At 34.7% G+C, this 20,750-nt stretch overlaps 3 protein-coding genes across 5 annotated transcripts; all 3 read right to left on the reverse strand.

Moving 5' to 3' along the window:
- Window positions 1-6,106: 6,106 nt before the first annotated feature.
- On the reverse strand, window positions 6,107-6,894 carry LOC148568916 (uncharacterized). The gene is made up of 4 exons (XM_088483646.1): window positions 6,760-6,894; window positions 6,589-6,675; window positions 6,249-6,367; window positions 6,107-6,161 (listed from the first exon to the last, which is right to left on the reverse strand). The coding sequence occupies exons 1-4, from the start codon at window positions 6,892-6,894 to the stop codon at window positions 6,107-6,109; spliced, it is 396 nt and encodes a 131-aa protein (XP_088339772.1).
- Window positions 6,895-9,161: 2,267 nt separating this feature from the next.
- LOC148568917 (uncharacterized) lies at window positions 9,162-10,600 on the reverse strand. Its single transcript, XM_088483633.1, has 5 exons — window positions 10,223-10,600; window positions 9,786-9,922; window positions 9,578-9,703; window positions 9,283-9,366; window positions 9,162-9,204 (listed from the first exon to the last, which is right to left on the reverse strand). The coding sequence occupies exons 1-5, from the start codon at window positions 10,598-10,600 to the stop codon at window positions 9,162-9,164; spliced, it is 768 nt and encodes a 255-aa protein (XP_088339759.1).
- Window positions 10,601-15,205: 4,605 nt separating this feature from the next.
- LOC107639675 (Pentatricopeptide repeat (PPR) superfamily protein) lies at window positions 15,206-19,487 on the reverse strand. 3 transcript variants are annotated; one of them, XM_016343227.3, is made up of 4 exons: window positions 19,282-19,486; window positions 18,893-19,180; window positions 17,665-17,750; window positions 15,206-17,578 (listed from the first exon to the last, which is right to left on the reverse strand). In XM_016343227.3, exon 4 carries the CDS (start codon window positions 17,392-17,394, stop codon window positions 15,280-15,282), a length of 2,115 nt encoding a protein of 704 aa, XP_016198713.1. In that variant the 5' UTR covers window positions 17,395-17,578; window positions 17,665-17,750; window positions 18,893-19,180; window positions 19,282-19,486; the 3' UTR covers window positions 15,206-15,279. The 3 variants fall into 3 exon arrangements, with proteins under 3 accessions (XP_016198713.1, XP_016198714.1, XP_088341918.1); XM_016343228.3 differs by having other exon boundaries at window positions 18,893-19,210; window positions 19,282-19,484; XM_088485792.1 differs by having other exon boundaries at window positions 18,893-19,487.
- Between the last annotated feature and the right edge of the window lie 1,263 nt (window positions 19,488-20,750).

A 20,750-nucleotide genomic window follows, 5' to 3' on the forward strand; every position in this document is an offset into this window, starting at 1 on the left:
TCTCTCTTACAATGTAAACGAGATAATTTTGCATGTATCTCGTTTACTGTGTAAACGAGATAAGACAGGTGGATGCGATACGTGTATATCTTGTTTACAGTGTAAATGAGATACATGTATTTTTTTAAAAAAATTGGAAAATAATAAAAAATATTAATAATATCAATAATTCAAACTTTTAGCATGTAATTAGTACATAAAAAAGTTGGTAGAAGAGATTAAAATGGATATGTTTGATCAATTAATACTCCAAAAGAGTACATAAAAAATTTTAGATTAAATTATGATCCAATTGGATTGTTTTAAATTTGAAAAATAAAAAATTCGTACGTGTTCAAAGAAAGTTCCATGATGAGAATAAATACGGTAATTGTGCCCACTTCTAAAAATTGAAAGATGGGAAGCGTGAAGTTAATCTACTTAAATAAAATACAAAAAAAAATGAGATAAACGTTTGCCAATTATTAGGAGATGTTGATGGAGATAGTGGGAAGAAAATTGAAATGGTTATCTCCCACGTAGATTGTGGAAGATAACGTGAGTTATCTCATCTTTTTGTGTTTTATTTATCGTGCATCAACTTCACGCTTCCCATATTTCTATTTTAATCTATTCTACCAACCTTTTTATGTACTAATTGCATGCTAAAAGTTTGGATTATTGATAATATTAATATTTTTTATTATTTTTAATTTTTTATTATTGCTAAAAAAATTTTTAAAATACATGTATCTCGGTTATACTGTAAAGGAGATATACACGTGCCGTCTTATCTCGTTTATACTTTAAACGAGATACATACAAAATTATCTCATTCACAATATAAACGAGATAAGAGAGGGGTATTTATTTCGGTAAATATTTTTTAAATTATTTATTTCGGTAATTATTACATTTATTTAACCTCTACATCCATGTAAAAATTACATGGATGGTATCCAAATACCTTCCACTCCACGTGTTTCCCCCAACCCACACACTGGTTTGTTTTACACGCGCCTCATATAACGTATATAACGTAATCCTTATTTTGCGTGATCAACCTTTCTCAACGTAAACTTTTCTCAATGTAAACCTTTCTCAACATAAACTTTTCTCTATTTGCGTTCTTCTTCTTCTTCTTCTTCTTCTTCTTCTTCTTCTTCTTCTTCTTCAACCTAATTAAATTCATTCTTCTCCTCTATTCGCGTTATTCTTCTTTGAATTATGGATCTAGATTGAATTCAACGTAATTAGCTTCGTTGATCATCTTCTTTTTCGTTTTCTTCTTCGATCTGCTCTTCTGAATTGAAACAATGAATGAATCAACTTCAAATCAATTGAATGAGTGCGATTTGGATAATTCTTCCGAAATACATCAATTTGATGAGGTTTGAATTATTAAATTTTGAATCGAATTCAATGGAATGAAATTGCTAATTTTATTTGAAGTGAATTGAATGGACTAAGGTGATCTATATCTGAATTGAACTGAATTGAATTGAATTGATAATATGTAACTGTGAGTAACTATGAGTAAATTTGAGTAACTTTTTGGTTCGGTAAGTACTAAAGAGTTGATTCACCATATGCATATTTTTGGTTTGGTATGCAGAAAGGAGTCTAAAAATAATTAGACGAATATATTCTATTTTGTTCCCTAAGCACTACATAATTGTTTCACCGTAATTAAAATTTCAGTTCACCATAATTAAGATTTCGGTTTACCGTGCATACCAGCTGTGTTGTGGATGAAAAATTTGTCCCAAAGGTGGGAATGATTTTTAAGATACTAGAAGAAGCTGGAAAGTTCTACAAACATTATTCCAAATTTGCCGGTTTTTCTACCAAAATAAGGAATACGACTCGGGACGGAGACAAGATTAAAAATCAACTAATTGTATGCTCTAGAGAGGGGAAGTGAAAATCAAAGATATCTCCAACTTTGAATCACTCACATCCTTGTTGCCCAAACCAGGCTGAGATGCTTAATGGTTTATAGAAACCCACGAGGAAGCCGGTATCAGATCGAGCAAAACTTACCAATCATTTGTGGCAGCAGTTGGCAGCCACCATCAACTAGGTTTTATAGAAAAAGACGTTAGGAATTACATCACAAGGGAAGTACGAAATATTTTTGAAGAAGATGATGCCAAAGAATTTGGGAAGTACCTAGTAAGAATGAAAGAGAAGAACCAAAATTTCTTCTTTGAGCTCAACCTTGAAGGTGATCAAGAAGCAGGATTGCATTTAATTATTTTGGAGACGTGGTTTCATTTGACACCACGTATAATACAAACAGGTATTCGGTTCATTCAAATATATTTTTGATGCTCAGTGTGTGTATATATTTTGGTTCACCACCGTGTGCTTGTTATTTATCCAGGTACAATTTGGTTTTAGGTTCTTTTGTAGGTGTGAATCACCACGGCTAGTTGACACTTCTTGGATGTGCGCTGATGAAAAATGAGGACATCCAATCATTCAAATGGCTATTTGAGTGTTGGCTACATTGCATGGGAGGGAAGGCACCAAAAGGTATTCTTACCGATCAATGCACATTGATTCAAAGGGCAATTGAGCTGTGCATGCCAACAACAATTCACCACTGGTGCATCTAGCATATTATGAAGAAGATTCCAAGAAAATTAAATGGCTACAAGGGACACAACAAAATTGAACAAGAGATGAGCCATGTTGTTTGGAACTCGTACACAAAAGAAGCATTTGACAGACACTAGATCGATTTCCTTAGAAAGTACGGCCTCGGAGGCAACAAGTGGCTTTCAGGTAATTGATATTTCAATTCGAATTATTTTTATGCTCATATCTTTTTTTCCCAAAGCATGCACTTTTTTCGGTTCACCATACCTTATTGATTCGGTTTGGTTTTGCAGAGTTGTACGAGGATCGACTTATATGGATTTTGGTTTACTTGGATCACCACTTTTGGGCCGGGATGAGAAGCACACAAAGGAGTGAGAGCATGCATTCATTTTTCAACAAGTTCATCACACGGAATAGCTCATTTAGACAATTCGTGAAGCAATACAACAATTGCCTAGCAAGCAGAGAGAGAATTCGATGCTGCAGATTTTCACACCGTAATACCGTGCACAACAAAATCAGCAATAGAGGCACAGTTTTAGCATGTATATACCCATGAGATGTTCAGGGAAGTTCAAGCTCAATTTAGAGGTAAAGTGAACTGTATCACAAGATCAATGCATTCCACCCTAGGTTTCACAATGTATGAAGTCATAGAGCAGGTTTCCAACTCCACATTCAACAAGTTTGTCGTCACCAACGATGTAGTATCACGAGATGTAAAGTGCCATTGCTTGTTGTTTGAGTCTAGGGGCATATTGTGCTGCCATTCCCTAAGCATCCTAAGCTTTGAGCGAGTGGATAACGTGGTATCGAAATACATATTGGAACGTTGGAGCAAGAACATAAAGAGGAGGCATACACACATCAAGAGCAGCCAAGATGAACCTCTACTGGAGCCAAGAAGTAAGAGATTTGACGAATTGGTGTTTCGGTCGCACAATATATGTGAATTTGCATCCGAGTCTGAAGAGTTGACCGAAATTTTGCACCGAGCATTTCACAAGGTCATGGCAGAGATGGAAGAATATCAAGAGAAAAACAAAGGAAAAGGTTTGTTAACCCATGAAGAAGTGACATTAAGCAATGTGAATGACCTTCAAAGCCTACCACGTGTCAAAACAAGAGGTTGGCCCAAGAACAGACTTGGATCAAACCTGGAAAAAAAGATCTCAAATGCCATGAAGAAAAAGAAAATGACAGCTCCAAGCGAGGTAAAATTGACTTACTTTTGATTAGTTAAAAATTCAATTGTTCATTTTGCTATTATACAATTAATTATGTATTTTGTAGTTGAACCTTTTAGACTCCGAATCATCGATTCAGTCAAGCTCCACTCTTTACAATGCACCAGATATGAATTATCCAAGAGAGGATTGTACAAGTTTTAGTTTTTATTAATGTAAATTTTTGTTCACCCATGAGCAAATTTCGGTTCACCATGGTTATAGCAAGTTTAATTTATGAATGTTGATAGCCTTTTATGAATAGTCACTTTTTTTGTGAAATTCTATATGGATATATGCAGTTTTTCAATTCGTCTAGTATATTAATTTCTAAGTTGAATAATTAGAATTTGTTTATCGGTTCAGGGTTCAGAGTTCAGGGTTTAGGATTTAGGGTTTAGGGGTTTAGGGTTTAGGGTTTAGGATTTTAGGGTTTATGGGTTTATGGTTCAGTGTTCAGGGGTTCAGTATATTTCAAACTTTCGGTTCGCCCAGTGTATTAATTTCAATTCACCGTGTTCAGGGTTTAGGGTTTAGGGTTTACGATTTAGGGTTCAGGGATTAGGGTTTTAGGGGTCTATGGTTTAGGGTTTAGGGTTTAGGGGTTTAGGGTTTAGAGTGTAGGGTTTAGGGTTATGGTTTTAGGGTTTTAAAGATTTAGGGTTTATGGGTTCAGAGTTCAGTGTTCAAGGTTCTGGTTTTAGTGTTTAGGGTTTAGGGTTTAGGGTTCAGGGTTTAGGGGTTCAGTGTGTTTCCACCCTTCGGTTCGTCCAGTGTATTAATTTCGGTTCACTGTGTTCTTTTGGAGTTTGTAATGTATTGGTAAATACAGTTATTGCAATCACTGAGAACCTGAAATAAAACAGCAGTCAGACAGTTCCAACAGATATATAAATTAACATCTTAGATGAGTAATCCATCTTGAATCAAATATAAATATTATCATTTGATACATACATTGAAATTAAGAATAGATATATACATTAACATTAACATATATACATTTGAAAGAAGCATTGTTTGCTTTTCTAACAAGTTAAACAAAATATATACAACTAGTATATGCATTGTTTGATACATACATTGACATATATACATTTGAAGTAAGCATTTTTTGCTTTTTAAACAAGTTAAACAAAATATTGTTAATTACAACTAGTATATGCTATTTGCTATTTAAATCCCCATATGTGAATTTACAATAAGGGCTGGAGAGGACAGCAGATGGCTTGGAAAGTCTTATTGCTTCAGATTCTTAAATCACTTGGTCTCTGATTTTGTTCATTTCATGCAACAGAAGATTTGGACCATATTGGTATCTGAAGTTATCAATCTCTTTCTACATTTCAATTGAAATGAGTTAGTTACATAAGAAATAAACCCAAATGAAATAAGAACAATATCATTCAAAGTCTTAATCATACTGTAAAAATGCAATCACAATAACCCTAAACCCTGAACACATTAAATATCAAGTAAATCAAAATCACATTAAATAACAACAAATTTCATTCAAAGCCCTAGTTATATTATAAAAATGCAATCACAGTAACTCTAAACCCTGAACAAATTAAAAGGAGGCCACCGAACCGAAAAACATTCACTTGGTGAATCAAAATTATAAGAGCCACCGAACCGAAAATTATTTATGTGGTGAATAAATGGTGATCAAATTTTAATCAACAAGAATAGTATTTCTGCATGGAAAAGAACTATTGAACAGAGTAACAACCAACTTTAAAGCTCTAGTTACACTATTAACTTAACTGAATGAAATAAGAAAAGAAATAAGTTTATTAATTTAGAAAGTACTTACTTGTGTCCAAGCTTTTTATTTATATCTCTTCCCGCTTTTGATTTTTCGTGGATCTATTATTTCGAGCCATTTCATCACGTATATTCCACAATCATAGCTAAGCAAGAATTGAGTATAATATGATCAATAGTATACAAAATAAAATACATTAAAAATAACACTATAGAAGAGAAAGATTCTTACTTTGTACGTTGACCATTCAATTGGATATACTCTACTTCCTCTCCCAGTCCATCCTCCATTAAGGGTTCCGCCCCAGCGTACACCCTCATCTGGGAAATTATTAAACCCTGAAAGAGACAAAAAAAGGTAAATAAACAGAACCAACAACAGTGAACCAAATTCCTCTCATGTACAGAATAATTTGAATAATTTAGAAGAAAATAACTTACAACAAATTTGTTCAGTTGCTTTCTCGAATCAGGTATATTTTCTGGCAGCTTATTGATAGGGTCAAGGACATAGAATTTCTTTTTGTTTACATCAGCAATCCACAACCACCAATGCCCTCCATTGCAAATTGGGACAAATAGCTGAAGTTTGGAAAATTATAGAATATTTCAATTGAAACAATAGCAAACAAGAGAATTATCAAAGAATTTTTAGAAATTACAACTTACAAATGGATGCGATGCAAGTTTCCTTTTGTCAAGAAATTGGCAATGGTGGGCATACTGCTCAATATCAAACCTGTAGGCCTTGTTTGTCTTCTTATCAGTGTACTCCACGCCATGTGTTCCTAACATAAAATTTTGCAAAATGAACATCAGTTAAATCACATTTCCACCGAACCGATCACAATTCATATGCTGAATAAAACGTGAAAAATATTCAATCATCAAGAGAAAAGTTTTCTTAATGCAAAAGAACTCAACAGAACACATAAGAATCAAGTGAACCAATATTAACATTCTGACCAAACCGAACAGGAATCAGCACTGAATAAAAAATTTAGCTTACCACAATATCCAGCAGCACAATGTATATTTGTTCCCGATACTGCCGAACTTTGATTTGGTTGAAAATCATGCTATGTATACTGACAACCTACACGAAGAAAAGTTATGAGATATACTGTATAAAAGTGTTTATAAAAATTATTATTGTTAACGCAATTGGGAAAGAATTTACCGAAGTATGCACTTGTTCTTTGGGCATTAAAGACATGAAATATTCTCTTAACCCCTCATAAAGTGCCTCATGTTTCAAGACAAATATTGGTTCATATTCGTTGCTACTGTCATTTGTCTTTTTCACATGTGTCATCCAATGATAACACTTTTTGATCAACTCCTTCGAGATTTTATCTTTTTTTTCCAGAGTTTTGAAAACTTCAGCAGCCGGTAAGTTTGGCTCGGAAGATGTTGCTTCAACAAATTTTAATGATGTTGTCACTCCTGCATCTACCACCGCTTCTGCCAGGATTTCAAGCTGTGAAACACTCTCTTGAGAGGGCTAAGTTGGTTGAGATGCTGGTAGACTTATCCCAAGGCTACAGGAAGGCCTTTCATTTTCCCTTTGCCTAGGTTGAGCAGCACTGCAAATGATAGATATTTAACAAAGATATTAAACAAAAATGATATTAATCATTATAGTGAACTGAAATCCAAACAAATAATGAACCTAAATCCAAGCTTGCAGTGAACCGAAATGATATTAAACAAAAATGATATTAAAGAAAAGCAAGTAACATACCTATCAAATGATGACAAGATTAGAGTTTCTTTTTCTGATTGGCGTACAACCGGAGGTTCTTGGGATTGTTCTTTATCAGAAACTTCATAGACATCGGCATCCTTGAAAAACTCTTCAATAACAGAACTTGTAAGAGACCCCGTAACACCCTGCTTTTTGGGTTCTGGAGGGCAGTTATAAGAAACAGAAGAGAGTCCAAAGACAACAACACATTGAATTCATTTCTGGTTTCAACTGAACCATAATTAAACCATGTATAAGCAGTAAACATTATTGGTATTTATATAATAAGCAGTAAAACTTACACATCAACAGGTGCTTCTTGTTCGGATTGCTGCGCTGTTGGTTCTTCGCAAGATTGTTGTTGCTGTTCTAGAGGTCAGCTGCATTAAACAGTAAACATTTCTATAATTATCCCAAACTATTATCATATTTAACAATGATATTTAACAGAAATGACATTAATCATTATAGTGAACCGAAATCTGAACTTATAGTGGACCTAAATCCAAACTTACAGTGAACCGAAATTATATTAAACAAAAGTAATATTAAAGAATTTTATGTTTACACATTAATAGGTGCTTCTTGTTCTGATTGCTGTGGCACCGAAGGTTCTTGAGATTGTTGCTGTTGTTCTTTGGTAGGACTGTTGCATTAAATAGAAAATAGTTCAATAACAACCATTAAAATTAATAAAAAGAATTTTTATGTGAAACTTACTCTTCATTAGAAACTTCATACACATAGTCATCTTTGAATAAGTCTTCAATTACAGAACTCGTAAGAGACACTGTAACACCCTGCTTTTTGGATTCTGGAGGGCAGCTGTAATAAACAGAAGAGAGTCCAAAGACAAGAACACATTGAATTTATTTTTAGTTTCAACTGAACCATAATTAAACCATGTATAAGCAGTAAACATTGAACAAGATTCATGTGGTGAATAAATATTTATTAACTTACTCATTATTAGAAGTTTGTTGTGTTTCCTTTTGTGGAGGAACATAGATGAAGTCATCCTTGATCAACTCTTCCTGAGCTAAACATGGAAGAGACAATGCAAGAGGATGTCTAAGGAATGTAAATAAGGATAAAGTTAATTTTGAATAATTAGAATTTGTTTTGAAAAATAGGAATTTGCACATTGAAAAACTCACACTTCCAAAGGTTGAGAACGAGTTTGTTGTTGAAACTCAACAATTTGTAGCTCAGAATTCGGTGTAGCTCTAGTGACATTTAAACACATTTTTCTTGTGATTAATTAAGTAAAAATTATTAACTAAATCTAAAAGAGTAACATAAATATTTTTAACTTACACTGGTGGAGTTTTAAGAGTCTTTCTTGGGAAGATTTTTTTTTTCTAAAATATTTGACCGGGCTTTACGGGGTATTTTTCCTAAAAAAAAAGATAACAAATTAAAATTAGAAACCAAGATTAAAAGCAGAGGTCTAGAAACACATTAAATTCATTTTTGGGCAACCACCAAACCGAAAGCACAATATGTAGTGAACCAATTTACTTGGTATTGCTCGCGGGATTTACAGAAGGTGTAGAGCTTCTTTGAGTCTATAAGAGTTGTTCGCTATCCAGATTTACAGTCGGCACTCTAAGAAAGATAAATAAATATTAGTAATTAAATCTAGAGGAATTAGAAAAGGTTGTAGAAAAATTAAGCAAAGAAAGAAAAAGAACTCGGGAATAATAAACTGAATCTTACGTCTGAGAGAATTCATTTTGTGCCTTTGGAGAGTCAAACTGATCCGGAGCAATGTTTGTTGACTGAGCTCCATCATTTCTTTTCTTTGACCTCTTTTCTCTTATCGTCTCCAATGCTCATTTTCTTCTTTCCGCAACATTGTCTTTTGCTTGTTCAGTTCTGAAAGTTCATAAAAGAAGTATCAAGGAACCTAATACGTAAGTATCAATAATAGAAAATATGATTCGAGAAACTTACTCCTTCTCAGATTGGGCTGGTGTTTTTGCCTCCCTTTTCGGTTGTTTTCTTTTTATTACGGGTGTTTTCTCGATTTCATTTTCTCTGGAAAACAGACAAATACATCGAATTTATACCAGAGACAAGACACTAACAATGAAGTCAACCAAACTAACAGACAAGACCGAACCGAACTAACTTAAAGTGCTAAACTGAAAATTAGAAGCTCATCGAACCGAAATTAATTCATTTGCTGAAGAAAAGGTGTTACATATGCAATCAACAAAACGCCTCACAGAAATTATGTAATACTTACTCGCTTTCAGATTCACTTGTGCTCTCTGAATCTATCAGCACAGGCTTTGTTTTTATGGTTTGTTTTTTAACCACCTTCGGTGGTTGTTTTCTTTTCTTTGTTCCGGTTTTTTTTATTTCTTCTTCTCTACAATACATAAGAACAAGCACATAAGAACAAATTTAAGCAAATACAAATTAAATGAAATCAATATGAAAATTAAACTTACTGGCTTTCGGATTCAGATTCGGAAAGTCTTTCCTCTTCAAAGAAGAATCCGTCTCGACAATTTTCTTTTTTATTTTCTTTCCTTTTTCTTTTTTTCCAAGTTACTTGTTTTTGTTTTTCCTTTCTGTACAAAAGTCCCTAAAATGGAAACAATGTCTCAATTAGTTAATCATCAAAATAACAAATTAACAATCCGGTGAACCGAATGAAGCAATTCCACCGAACCGAAAAATATTCATATGGTGAATAGTACATGACAACTATTTATTCATCAAGAAAAATGTTTCTTAATGCAGAAATATTCAAATCAACAAACTAACAATTTTAAGTAGGATAAATAAATTAATTATAACCTAAAACAAAAGTTTATTTAGTTAGTAGAGTATTTTAAAAGCATTTGAAAGTAAATTTTTTGGGAAATTTTAGTAGAGTATTTACCAATGATTTTGTTACTTCGGATGAAATATGTTCAATCATCATTTCCCTTGTCCAATGGGCCACCCATAGTGTAGGGGGAGCATCAGGTACAAACGGGTAAGAGAACTTGGTTTCGTGGAAGTATATCAACATTAATACGAAAACACAGTCATCAACAGACTGTTTCTTCCCCTTTCTCTTGTTTTTAACTCCTTTCATTAAGAAGTTGAGCACATGCTTTGTCCAATCCCATTCCCGAATGTTGTCCACATGAAACATTAGTGGCTTATGGATTGGGGAGGCCACACTTACCGTTGTGGGGAGCAAGAAGCACTTTTGCATGAAGACAACAAAAGTACTCTTGAATTTTTTCCGATTCTCCTTCCATTCTATACTCATATCCAGCACATTCCTTGTCTGTTGGATTCAGATTGTTGTAATCAACCTTTTCAGAAGAACGATTCCCTACAATATTTTAATATAAAAAATCAGTCAAAAACGATCAGTTTAATTTTCTGGACACCGATGAACTGAAAATAAGCAGTAAGTGAAAAATGTATTACCTCCGTTAGTTATGCCGAGGGCAGCTACTACTTTCCGAGGAGTTATGTATATTTTTTCCTGGAGAGTTTTCAGGCATCCTTTCTCTTCATCAAACCGATCAAGCAATTCTTTCAATAGTGTATTAGATATATTCATTTCTGAGACATTTGCCAGGGCACCAAATCCCATTTCTTCCATAATATCTTTCTTTTCTTGACTCATTTCCCTGTACACTGTTGCTATTGCCTTTGTTTGGCATCTGCAATAGTAAATTTTCTACAAGTTTTGAAATAGAATGTGAGGATATATTTATAATACAAAATAGATATTATTCGAATGAAAGCGGATAAATATATTTAATCTGCTTACGTTATAATGTGTCGTCTCCTTCATTGTTGTCATTTTCTTGTTGTGTTTTGCTGTAATGAAAAATTTTGGTCAATACTTCATTGAATACATCAACAAGCACAAGCATGTATATCCTAAACAAATATTAAAATGCCACAACCCACCGAACCGAAAATTGTTCACTCAAAGAACCAAAATCACAAAGGGTACCGAACCGAAAAATGTTCATGTGGTTAATAAATGATGATCAATTCAATCAACAAGAATACTATTCTTCCATGCAAAAGAAGTACTGAAGATAGTAACAATCATTTTCAAAGCTTTAGTTAAACTATCCAAACAAATAAGAACAACCACGTATATCTTAATCAAATCAACATCTTCCAAAAGAAAAGTTTTTCAAATTTCATGAATTAGGTATTCTTTCAAAATGACATTGCAAATTGGCTTCTTTAAAAAATCTTACTGAAACTTGATATCTTTCTTTAAGTATCAAGATCAACTACCATTCGTGCTGAAATCTATCCAATATAATGAGACAATTTTACAGTAATATGGCTTATCAAAGTGAAAGAGTTGTCTCTAATGTCAATTGTCATAAACAAAACTCATTCAATACATCAACAAGCACAAACATGTATATCTTAATCAAGTTAATTAAAATGCCACAACACACTGAACCGAAAATCGTTCATGCACAGAACCAAAATCACAAAGGCCACCGAACTGAAAAACGTTCATGTGGTTAATAAATGATGATCAACTTTCAATCAACAAGAATAGTATTCTTCCATGCAAAAGAAGTACTAAAGATAGTAACAAAGCTCTAGTTAAACTATCCACACCAATAAGAACAAGCACATATATCTTAAAGCGCTAGTTACACTATCCAAGCCCTAGTTATATTGTAAAAATCATTCACAATAGTTCAATCTACTAAACGAAGCAAATCAAACCAGTAAAACTAAAATGCAACTAGGCAAAACGCGACATTGCAAGATTTTAAATGAACAGTAGTTTTCTCATACCTTTGGTAGTCTTTGTTGCTGTTTTCGTTTGTTTTTTATTGTTGCTTGCGAAATCTTCTTCCGATTCCTTTGCAATAGTGCTTTCCGCTGAGAATGTGATTGAAGTTTGAGTGATGTTCAGAGAAATTCGAAGCGAATGAGTGTTCTGGTGTATTGAACCATCTGATTTGATTCGTTCTCAATAGCCACGAGATGATCATCTTAGGGTGATCCTTTTGTCGACAGATGCTTCTATTATACTCGTAGTCTCTGAAGGATGAGAACGTTTCATGTTGAAGATGTAATATTTTTTCATAATGAAGCGCGAATGAAAAAGGAGGGATTTCTTTCGTGTCTAGCGCGTGTTTTTCACTCTCCATTTAATGCGTCTGATTCTATTTGGGCTTGGGCCAACTTGGTTATTTGATTATATGGTGGATGTGTAGTAGCCCCGAAAAATAAAAAATCCTTTAACTAACATATATTTTAATATAAAAATTTTATAAAAAATATATAAAATTTAAATTTTTAATATATTTATTTTATATTTATTAAAATAAAAATTTAAAATTTTTTACTTATAATAATCATAATGTGTGTCCCCACATGATAGCTAAATCCAATAAATTAAGCAAAAATAACATAAACAAATTCTAGTAAAATAGAAGACATCTCTCTCTCCCCGACAAAGATAAGAACAATAGGATATTAGGATCTACTAATAATAACCTAGCAATAAAACTTCATCAGTTAAAATAATATCACATTGAATAAAATAAATGATGACAGAAAGAAAAAGAATAGGTAGAGAGATCCTCTAGGAGATACAACGACGACGTTAAAAATAAGCGTGTTCTAAGCAAGGTTGCGAGAACCGAACCGGTCATTGAACCGGTCAAGTTATTGGTTTAATGATTCAATGGTCCAACCGTGGTTGAACCGTGGTCGAACTGGTTTCATTAAATATAAAATAAAATTATTAAAAGTATAATATAAATCTTTTAAAATTTAAATTCAATCATTCATATGATAATAAAATTTAAAATTTCATAACCTCTCCACTAACTAAACTATATCTCATCTCATTATTAAAATTCTACATTCAAAATCAAAAATCACAATTTATAACTAAAAGAAATCATGGCATAAATACTATATTCATATTCAATCAACAATCACCAACAATCAATAATAATACCAATAATTACTTAACTAGACAAAACTCACTCAATTAATGTCAAATTATTAATTAGAAATAGCTATGAACCAATCTCAGCAGCAACATTTTTTCAAGATGTGCAACACAAACTATCCTCTGCCACCTTAAAACCAAACTTCATGTTTCAGCCATTACAGCAATTACAGTAAAATAAAACCTCAGCCATTACAGCAATTACAGCAAAATTCAGAATTACAGCAATTCAAAATCCAAAATTATATCAATTCTGTTCAGCATTATAAAATTATACCAAAATTCAATTCAGAATTCAAAATCCAGGATCTGAAATTATATCAAAATTAGGAGGATTATTAGAAGAATACATTACAGAATATAGAATTCCATAATGTGATCACTAGTTTTCAGCCATTAACAGAAAATAAATTCAAAAGAAAAATTCAAGTTCCTTCAAAAACCAATAAACGAAACAGAAAATAATGTTAGAATTACTTTCAATAGAAGGGTATGTGCCAAATATTTGGCACATCATAGAGACAGAAGTAATGTTCTGAAAAAACGATTTTGAAATTCTATTCAGTATTCAGTATTACAGCAATTCTGTAGCAGAATTAACAGAATAAAAAAATTAATTGAAAAACTAAAGAACTCTGCAGCAACTCCAGCAAGCCAGTGATTCATATAATTAATAGAATAAAAAATATTAATTGAAAAACTGAAGAACTCTGTAGCAACTCCAGCAAGCCAGCAATTCATATCATTATGAGTTTATCAAAAAAAATAATTAAAACACTAAGAAACTCACTGAGGCAGAGAAAGCAGAGACAGCCTAAAGTGGCATCAGGCGGGTAACGACAGAAGCTATGCCCCGACCTTCCGACGACGAGGGCGACAGAAGCTTCAAACGGACCACCCGATGACGACGATAGCGACAGAAGCTTCGAGTGGTGATGGTGGCAACGACTGGTGGCCGCTGCCGGTGCCGATAGTGGTAAGGACGGTGGAGTGGAGGCGTTTCTGCTGGCTTCAGCCTTCAGCTCATTGAGGAAATTAGGGTTGGAAGGGGAGAGAGAGGCGTTAGGCTCGAAGGGATTGGGTGGGTGTGGGTTATGGGCCTTTTGAACGTTGTTTTTTTTTTTTTAACCGTCAAAAAACGACGCCGTTTTCTATAAAGGTGGCAAAACCGGACTTCTGAAAAACCTGTCCGGTTCGTCCGGTTCACCGGTTAACCACCGATTTGACCGATTTTTTTACCGGTTTTTTGCAGAACGGTTTCAGGCATCAACCGGACCGGCCAAATGATCGGTTCTCGGTTAACCCGGTTGAACCGGCCGGTCCGGTCCGGTTTTCAGAACATTGGTTCTAAGTATCGAATCCACTAAACTTTCAAAACCTTCAATCTGTACCACCGAACTAGTTTGACTGGGAACCAATTATTGTTGAAGTTTTTTTTTTTTTTTTCGGTCATTACACTACTCACACACCCACACTTTGAAGTTAAAGACAAGCATACAAGATTACATTAACCCTCAAGTATCCACGACAAAAAAAAAAAAAGCCTAGTTTAGACGCATGAAGCTGTGGCCCAGGCATTGCACCAATGGCCAATATATTGGCCTCACAGAAGCCACATCTCAGGTTCGAATCCCAACCATAGCTGGGTAGTGATAGAACCTTTAGTGTGTGTGGGTGTATTGTGTAACCTAGAATTGGGGTTGTCCAATCCATCGACCACAAAAAAAAAAAGACGCATGAAGCTATCGTGTTCCACTTCAAAGATTTTAGTTACAATGTGCTATGATTATACAAGCAAAGGAACTTGGTAAGGTCTTCAAAGTCAAGATTAGATCGGAAGTTTTAGCCAACTCACCTATTTACCAAAGTTATTAGGGGTGTGATAAGAAATCGTTATATATATATGGATTCTATTTTATGGACAAGCGAATGCCTAGTTATTATTGGTGAAATATTTCTCTCAAAGTAGTTATAGAATTTGTGATGATTCAAGGAAAGTGGTTGGATGTTAAACATGGTACTAACACAGCTTGATTGTCCAAATCATTGAACAACTTAGTTTCCTCCTTTAATTGATGTAGCAGTAAGTATATCTCATCACACTGGGGGTGGGAGTGATCTTCAGCATTGAAAGCATGCACTTTATTTTTTACTTCTATCCAACTCCAACCAGGAACCTTTTTCACTCCCCTTTCTCTCATCAGCCTAGTCACACTAGCTTTTTCATCCCACATCTTGAGTCTCCCATACATGTCAGAAAGCAGAACATAAGTACAATGATCCTCAGGCTCCAGCTCTAGTAAAATTTTCGCAACACCAATAGCTAATTCGATATCCCCACAAATTCTGCATGCACCTAATAAAGTCTTCAAAACCATGGCATCGGGTTCAAAGGGCATCGATTCAACCAGAGACTTCGCCTTCTCTAGATGCCTGGCTCGGCCATAGAGATCCACTGCGCAAGCATAGTGCTCCATTCGTGGTGGAATGCCAAAATCAAACTCCATTGACTTTATAAAGCTCCGGCCTTCTTCTACCAGTGCACTATGACTACATGCAGTTAGAACTGCAACAAATGTTATATGATCAGGTTTCACTTTTCTCTCTCTCATTAAGTAAAAGAGATCAAGCGCAACGCTGCCTTGTCCATGCTGTGCATGCCCGAATATGATTGAATTCCAGACTATAGCATTGTCTTTGGAGGTAGCATCAAAGGATTTCCTAGCATCTTCTATGACCCCACATTTAGAATACATGAAAATCAATGAACTAGCAACATATTTATTGGTATCAAAACCAACTTTAACAGCTAAGACATGGACTTGTTGACCTAACTGTAGAGTAGCTAAATCTGAACATGATCTGATAACAGCAGAAAAAGTATAGTCGTCAATCTGTATAGCCAGAAATCTCATCTGTACAAATAACCTCAAGACATCTTCACTCGAACCAACCTGTGAGTACCCTGCCAAAATGGAGTTCCATGTGCAACAATCTTTTAGGTCCATGGAAAAGAATATTTTAGTGGCATCTTCCATGCACCTGCTATTTATCCTAATATACATGGTAATCAAAGCATTTGAAACTGGAACAGATTTTTCAAAGCCTCGTTTTATTACCAAGCCATGTAAACATTTTCCATGGCTTTTGATCTTTTGTGCAGAACAAGCACTGACAATGTCGGTGTAGGTATAAACATCAGGCACAAAACCAAAATTTTGCATATCAATGAAAACTTTAAAAGCAAGATCTTCTTTCTCATGCTTCGTGTAAGCAGCAATCATAGAATTCCATGTAACCAGATCACGACATGCAGCAGCAGCATCAAATACTCTCTTAGCATCTAGTAAAGAACCACACTCTGCGTATGCCGTGATAGTGGCATTGCAAACAGTGTTAAATGATTCCAGCCCATGTTTTACAATCTTACCGTGCAATTGCATAGCTAAACTGTAAAACTCAAAACCATCAAGCAATGTCAAAAGAGGAGATATTGTACCATCATCAATCCCAACGCCCTCAAGTTCCATACACCTTAGCACCCAAAATGACATATCATGATCGCCAACTTGTGAATAACCTGCAATCAATGCATTCCACGAGACATGGTTTCGCTCTGGCATCCATTGGAACACAATATATGCATCATTGATGCTCCCACACTTGGCATACATGTCAAGAAGGGCACTACCGGAGAACAAATTCCCAGAAAACCCCATCTTGATCACAATAGAATGCAGTTGTCGCCCTAGCTCAATCTCGCGATCACAAGCAACACCTTTGAGCATGCTTCCAAATGTGTGGCCATCAAATGCAAGTCCACACCTTCTCATGGAAGTGAAGACACCCCATGAGGCCTCGAGATCACCAGAGTTCACATAACCGGAAATCAAGGTATTCCAAGACACAATGTCTCTGTGGGACATTTCGTCGAACAATTGGTGGGCAAGATCTAACTTTCTGCATTTTGTGTAAGCACTTATGATATTATTAGTAGTGTAGAGACAAGATATGGTTCCTAGCTTGATTGCTTGGGAATGGGCTGCTTGTGCTGCAAGAAAACTGATAGATGAGGTATGAATGAGAGAGTGCAACCTCTTCATTCATTGATGCAAACTTGAATTAATAATAAGAGCTATCTGCTCTATTGCTTCTAGTATTGTTTTACTCAAGCCTCAACGATGAAGAAGCACAACTTCAAATGAGCTATAATCTTGAGAACATTCGTGCAAGAATGGTTTATACATAGGTGCATGGAAAGAAGAAAATCTCCATATAATCTGAAGCCTGGATAGCACAAAACCAAGACCTTCAATAAATTGATGACATTATAATAAGAGAAATCAAGAACAAGAAACTCAAAGGCACAAAACCTTCATAGGCATAAGTTTTCCAGTTTAATGTCTTTCACATTATGGCCAGGCCAGCTACTTGGTGCTCAGGGACCTGAAGCATTTTCCTGTTGACAATAGTAACAAACCTCAGAACTCATCCATACCATACAATCAAACCAGGGCTTCCTAATAGGTCATGTGTCAACCTCAACCCAAACAGAACTTATTAAAACTCAACACCAATACACAGATTGAGAATTTTCACCATAGCACGGCAGCAGCAGCAACAAAAACACTTATGGAGCTATAGCATCAATGACACTATTAGGTAATGAAAGGAAAAGAAGGGGGGGGGGGGGGGGGGTGAGGCACAAGGATCAGTACCTTGTAGTGGTGGTGTCAATATGCTTGGCCCTATAGGGCCAAAAGAACAAAAGGCCCTACAACTAATAGGGTCAAATTTTCAAAAAGCCCACAAGACCAAAAGCCCTAGGGCCAACCCACGGGCCACCTAATCCTTTTTTTTTTTTTACATTGCTCTCTATCTCAACAACACATATAAAACTTATTAAAATTTGTTGGAGATTAACTAGACCCACATACAACTAGCATCCTAGCTCGAATTTTAGCTTGATCAACCAAAATTCAACAAATCAAGTAATAACTAACACAAATACAATACTTAATAAAGTATAGAATGTCTCTGTGAAATCTATATACATATGAATACAATACTTAATAAGTTTTGGCACCCTGCATAATTAATCTTCTGTGAAATATATACACATAGGAGATTCTTTATTTACTAACTTCAAAACTAATGTGTCCTAAATAGGATACACTATAATAAATGTGGTATATTATAACTGCTCTGGTGGTATAATATTTTCAATTGAAGTCTGTGATTATCTATACTTGGGGGTTGTTATAATGTTATTAGCATATTGTTCATTTTTTTCACATTACAGAGATTGCCTACTGAATTTGGGCTTAACTCTTCAAAAATCTGATTATTACTCTCCAAAAAGGGACTATAACATGACAGAGCCATCTATGACTATGATGTAAAAGCTTAACTACTTGCATTATACAAAATTAGGATTAGGATAACAAGATTCAATAAGAGATCACAAAAGAAGCAAAACAGAATAAAAAAAATATGAAAAAAAAAAACAGAACAAGAAGAAGTTGAAACTAACAAATTGGATTTAGAAACAATAAGCAAGCAAACAGAGAGATAAAATGAAAGAAGGGAAAGTGTGGATACCAAAAAGCAAAATGGAAGAAGGAGAACAAGGAGGAGGAGCATCCACTGCGTCGTCCACCGCGTCAGGGAGGAGGAGCAGCCACTGCGTTAGGGAGGAGGAGCAGCCACCGCATCAGGAAGGAGGAGGAGCCACTGCGTCATCCATCGCATCAGGAAGTAGGAGGAGCCACCGCGTCAGGAAGGAGGAGGAGCCACCGCGTCGTCCACCGCGTCAGGGAGGAGGAGCAACCACCGCAACTTCGACGAATCAGACAAAGACGAAGACGATGGCACAGCCGCACAGCACACCTTATAAAATGTGTTATTGTAATTTTAAGGCTGTAGACCAAAATTAAGTTGAAGGGTTTTAGGGTCAGCTCTAGGACTTTGGACTCAATTGACACTACTACCTTGCAGCACAGATGAGGGAGGAGAAAACGGAGACCGGCTGCGAGAGAGAGGAGAAACAGAAGCGCAGAACAGCAGAGCCGAGAGGCGCTGGCAGCGGCAGTGGAGACGGTGAGGCTGTCCAACAATGGAGAACAGAGAAGAGATGCGACGTTAGCCGTTAGGTTTTGTTTTCCTTTGTTTTCTTTAGTAAGCATTAAGCCTCACTGGTTAACCATACCACCTAGGACCGTATATAGATGAGGTTAATAAAAAAAACAAAAAAAATAGTTATTAATTATTTACTAAAGTAATAAACCGATCTTAAATTGGTCTTAAAAGTTAAAAGTAAAAACCAAATTTAAATATATAAAATCAATTTTAACTTTTAAAGCAATTTTGACAGTTTAAAAGTCAATGAGTTAGAACTCAAATGGTATAATCTCCCCGTATTCAATTAAGAAGTTGCGGGTTTGAGTCTCCTATTTTTGATAAAAAAAAAAATTTGACAGCTTAAAAAAAGCAGTTTAAACTTTTTTTTATCATTATGAAACCGGTTTACATCTATAAATAAGGTTTTTTTTTAATCTTTTTTGCCAAACCTATAACAGATTTATATTGTGATTTATTCTTTCCTGTTAAAAAAGGTACCGAAGACTTGAAGTACATGTTTAAAAGTTATTAAAACACAAAAACACTCAATGAAACCCCATTTCTTGTATTTTAAAACTCAGTTATGCTATATATATAAATTTTTTTATTTACAAGTCTTATAAATTGGACTAAACCTAACAAAAAATACTCTCATCCAATTCAAGTGTGTTAAACACGTGCGTTACTCAACCTTTTTCAAAGCGCGCTCATCATTATGAACGATTCTTTTTCTTCTTTCTCAATCAAAACCACAACCGTCGATATTCAAGACGCATTCAAAAACTCTGAAGAAACTTTTAAACTTCTCGCCAACAGTCGACGAAATCAACAAACAAACATCAAAATCTCCATAAAAAAACACCAAAAAAAAGAAGAACCATTATTCAAGATTCTGTTTCACTAATCTTCTAGGTTTTTCACATTTCTCTTTCTGATTTTGAAAATGAAGCATCATATCATCGTATTTCTCTTTTATTAAGTAGATTCATTATATGTTCTTGGTTTAAAGTAGACATTAAGGTTCTGGTGAAACTGTTCAAGTCGGTTATACTATTTTACGTACTTTTAGTGAATGGTTTGACGTGTTTTTTCATCTATTTTTGTGCATGTTTGCATGTTTGGAAGTGAGTTTGTATATATATAAACTTTGTACTGTATTTCAAGTGAACTCATATTTGGGCGTATATAACCAATTTTTAGTTGTATATCATCGAATTCGAATGTGACTAGTGCTTTTAGTGAAATTTTGAACTTAAATATCATTTTGAACTCATATAACGTTATGTAATTCAAAAACAAATTACAGGTGTATGTGTCTAGTACATATATCAAGAGCATT

The sequence above is a fragment of the Arachis ipaensis genome, chromosome B4 (assembly GCF_059453495.1).
Source record: "Arachis ipaensis isolate K30076 ecotype BB chromosome B4, ASM5945349v1, whole genome shotgun sequence".
In the NCBI taxonomy this organism is placed as follows: Eukaryota; Viridiplantae; Streptophyta; class Magnoliopsida; order Fabales; family Fabaceae; genus Arachis; species Arachis ipaensis.

Bases quoted from the DNA above. Each gene is read 5' to 3' on its own strand.
- LOC148568916 (XM_088483646.1), bottom strand. From the start codon at position 6,894: ATGACACATGTGAAAAAGACAAATGACAGTAGCAACGAATATGAACCA. The intron at 6,676-6,759 runs GTAAATTCTTTC...TTCTTCGTGTAG, and splicing joins AAGAACAAGTGCATACTTCG to GTTGTCAGTATACATAGCAT. The intron at 6,368-6,588 runs GTAAGCTAAATT...ATTTTATGTTAG, and splicing joins TTGTGCTGCTGGATATTGTG to GAACACATGGCGTGGAGTAC.
- LOC148568917 (XM_088483633.1), bottom strand. From the start codon at position 10,600: ATGAGTATAGAATGGAAGGAGAATCGGAAAAAATTCAAGAGTACTTTT. The intron at 9,923-10,222 runs GTAAATACTCTA...TTTCCATTTTAG, and splicing joins CCGAAGTAACAAAATCATTG to GGACTTTTGTACAGAAAGGA. The intron at 9,367-9,577 runs GTAAGTATTACA...TCTGTTTTCCAG, and splicing joins ACAAGTGAATCTGAAAGCGA to AGAAAATGAAATCGAGAAAA.
- LOC107639675 (XM_088485792.1), bottom strand. From the start codon at position 17,394: ATGAAGAGGTTGCACTCTCTCATTCATACCTCATCTATCAGTTTTCTT.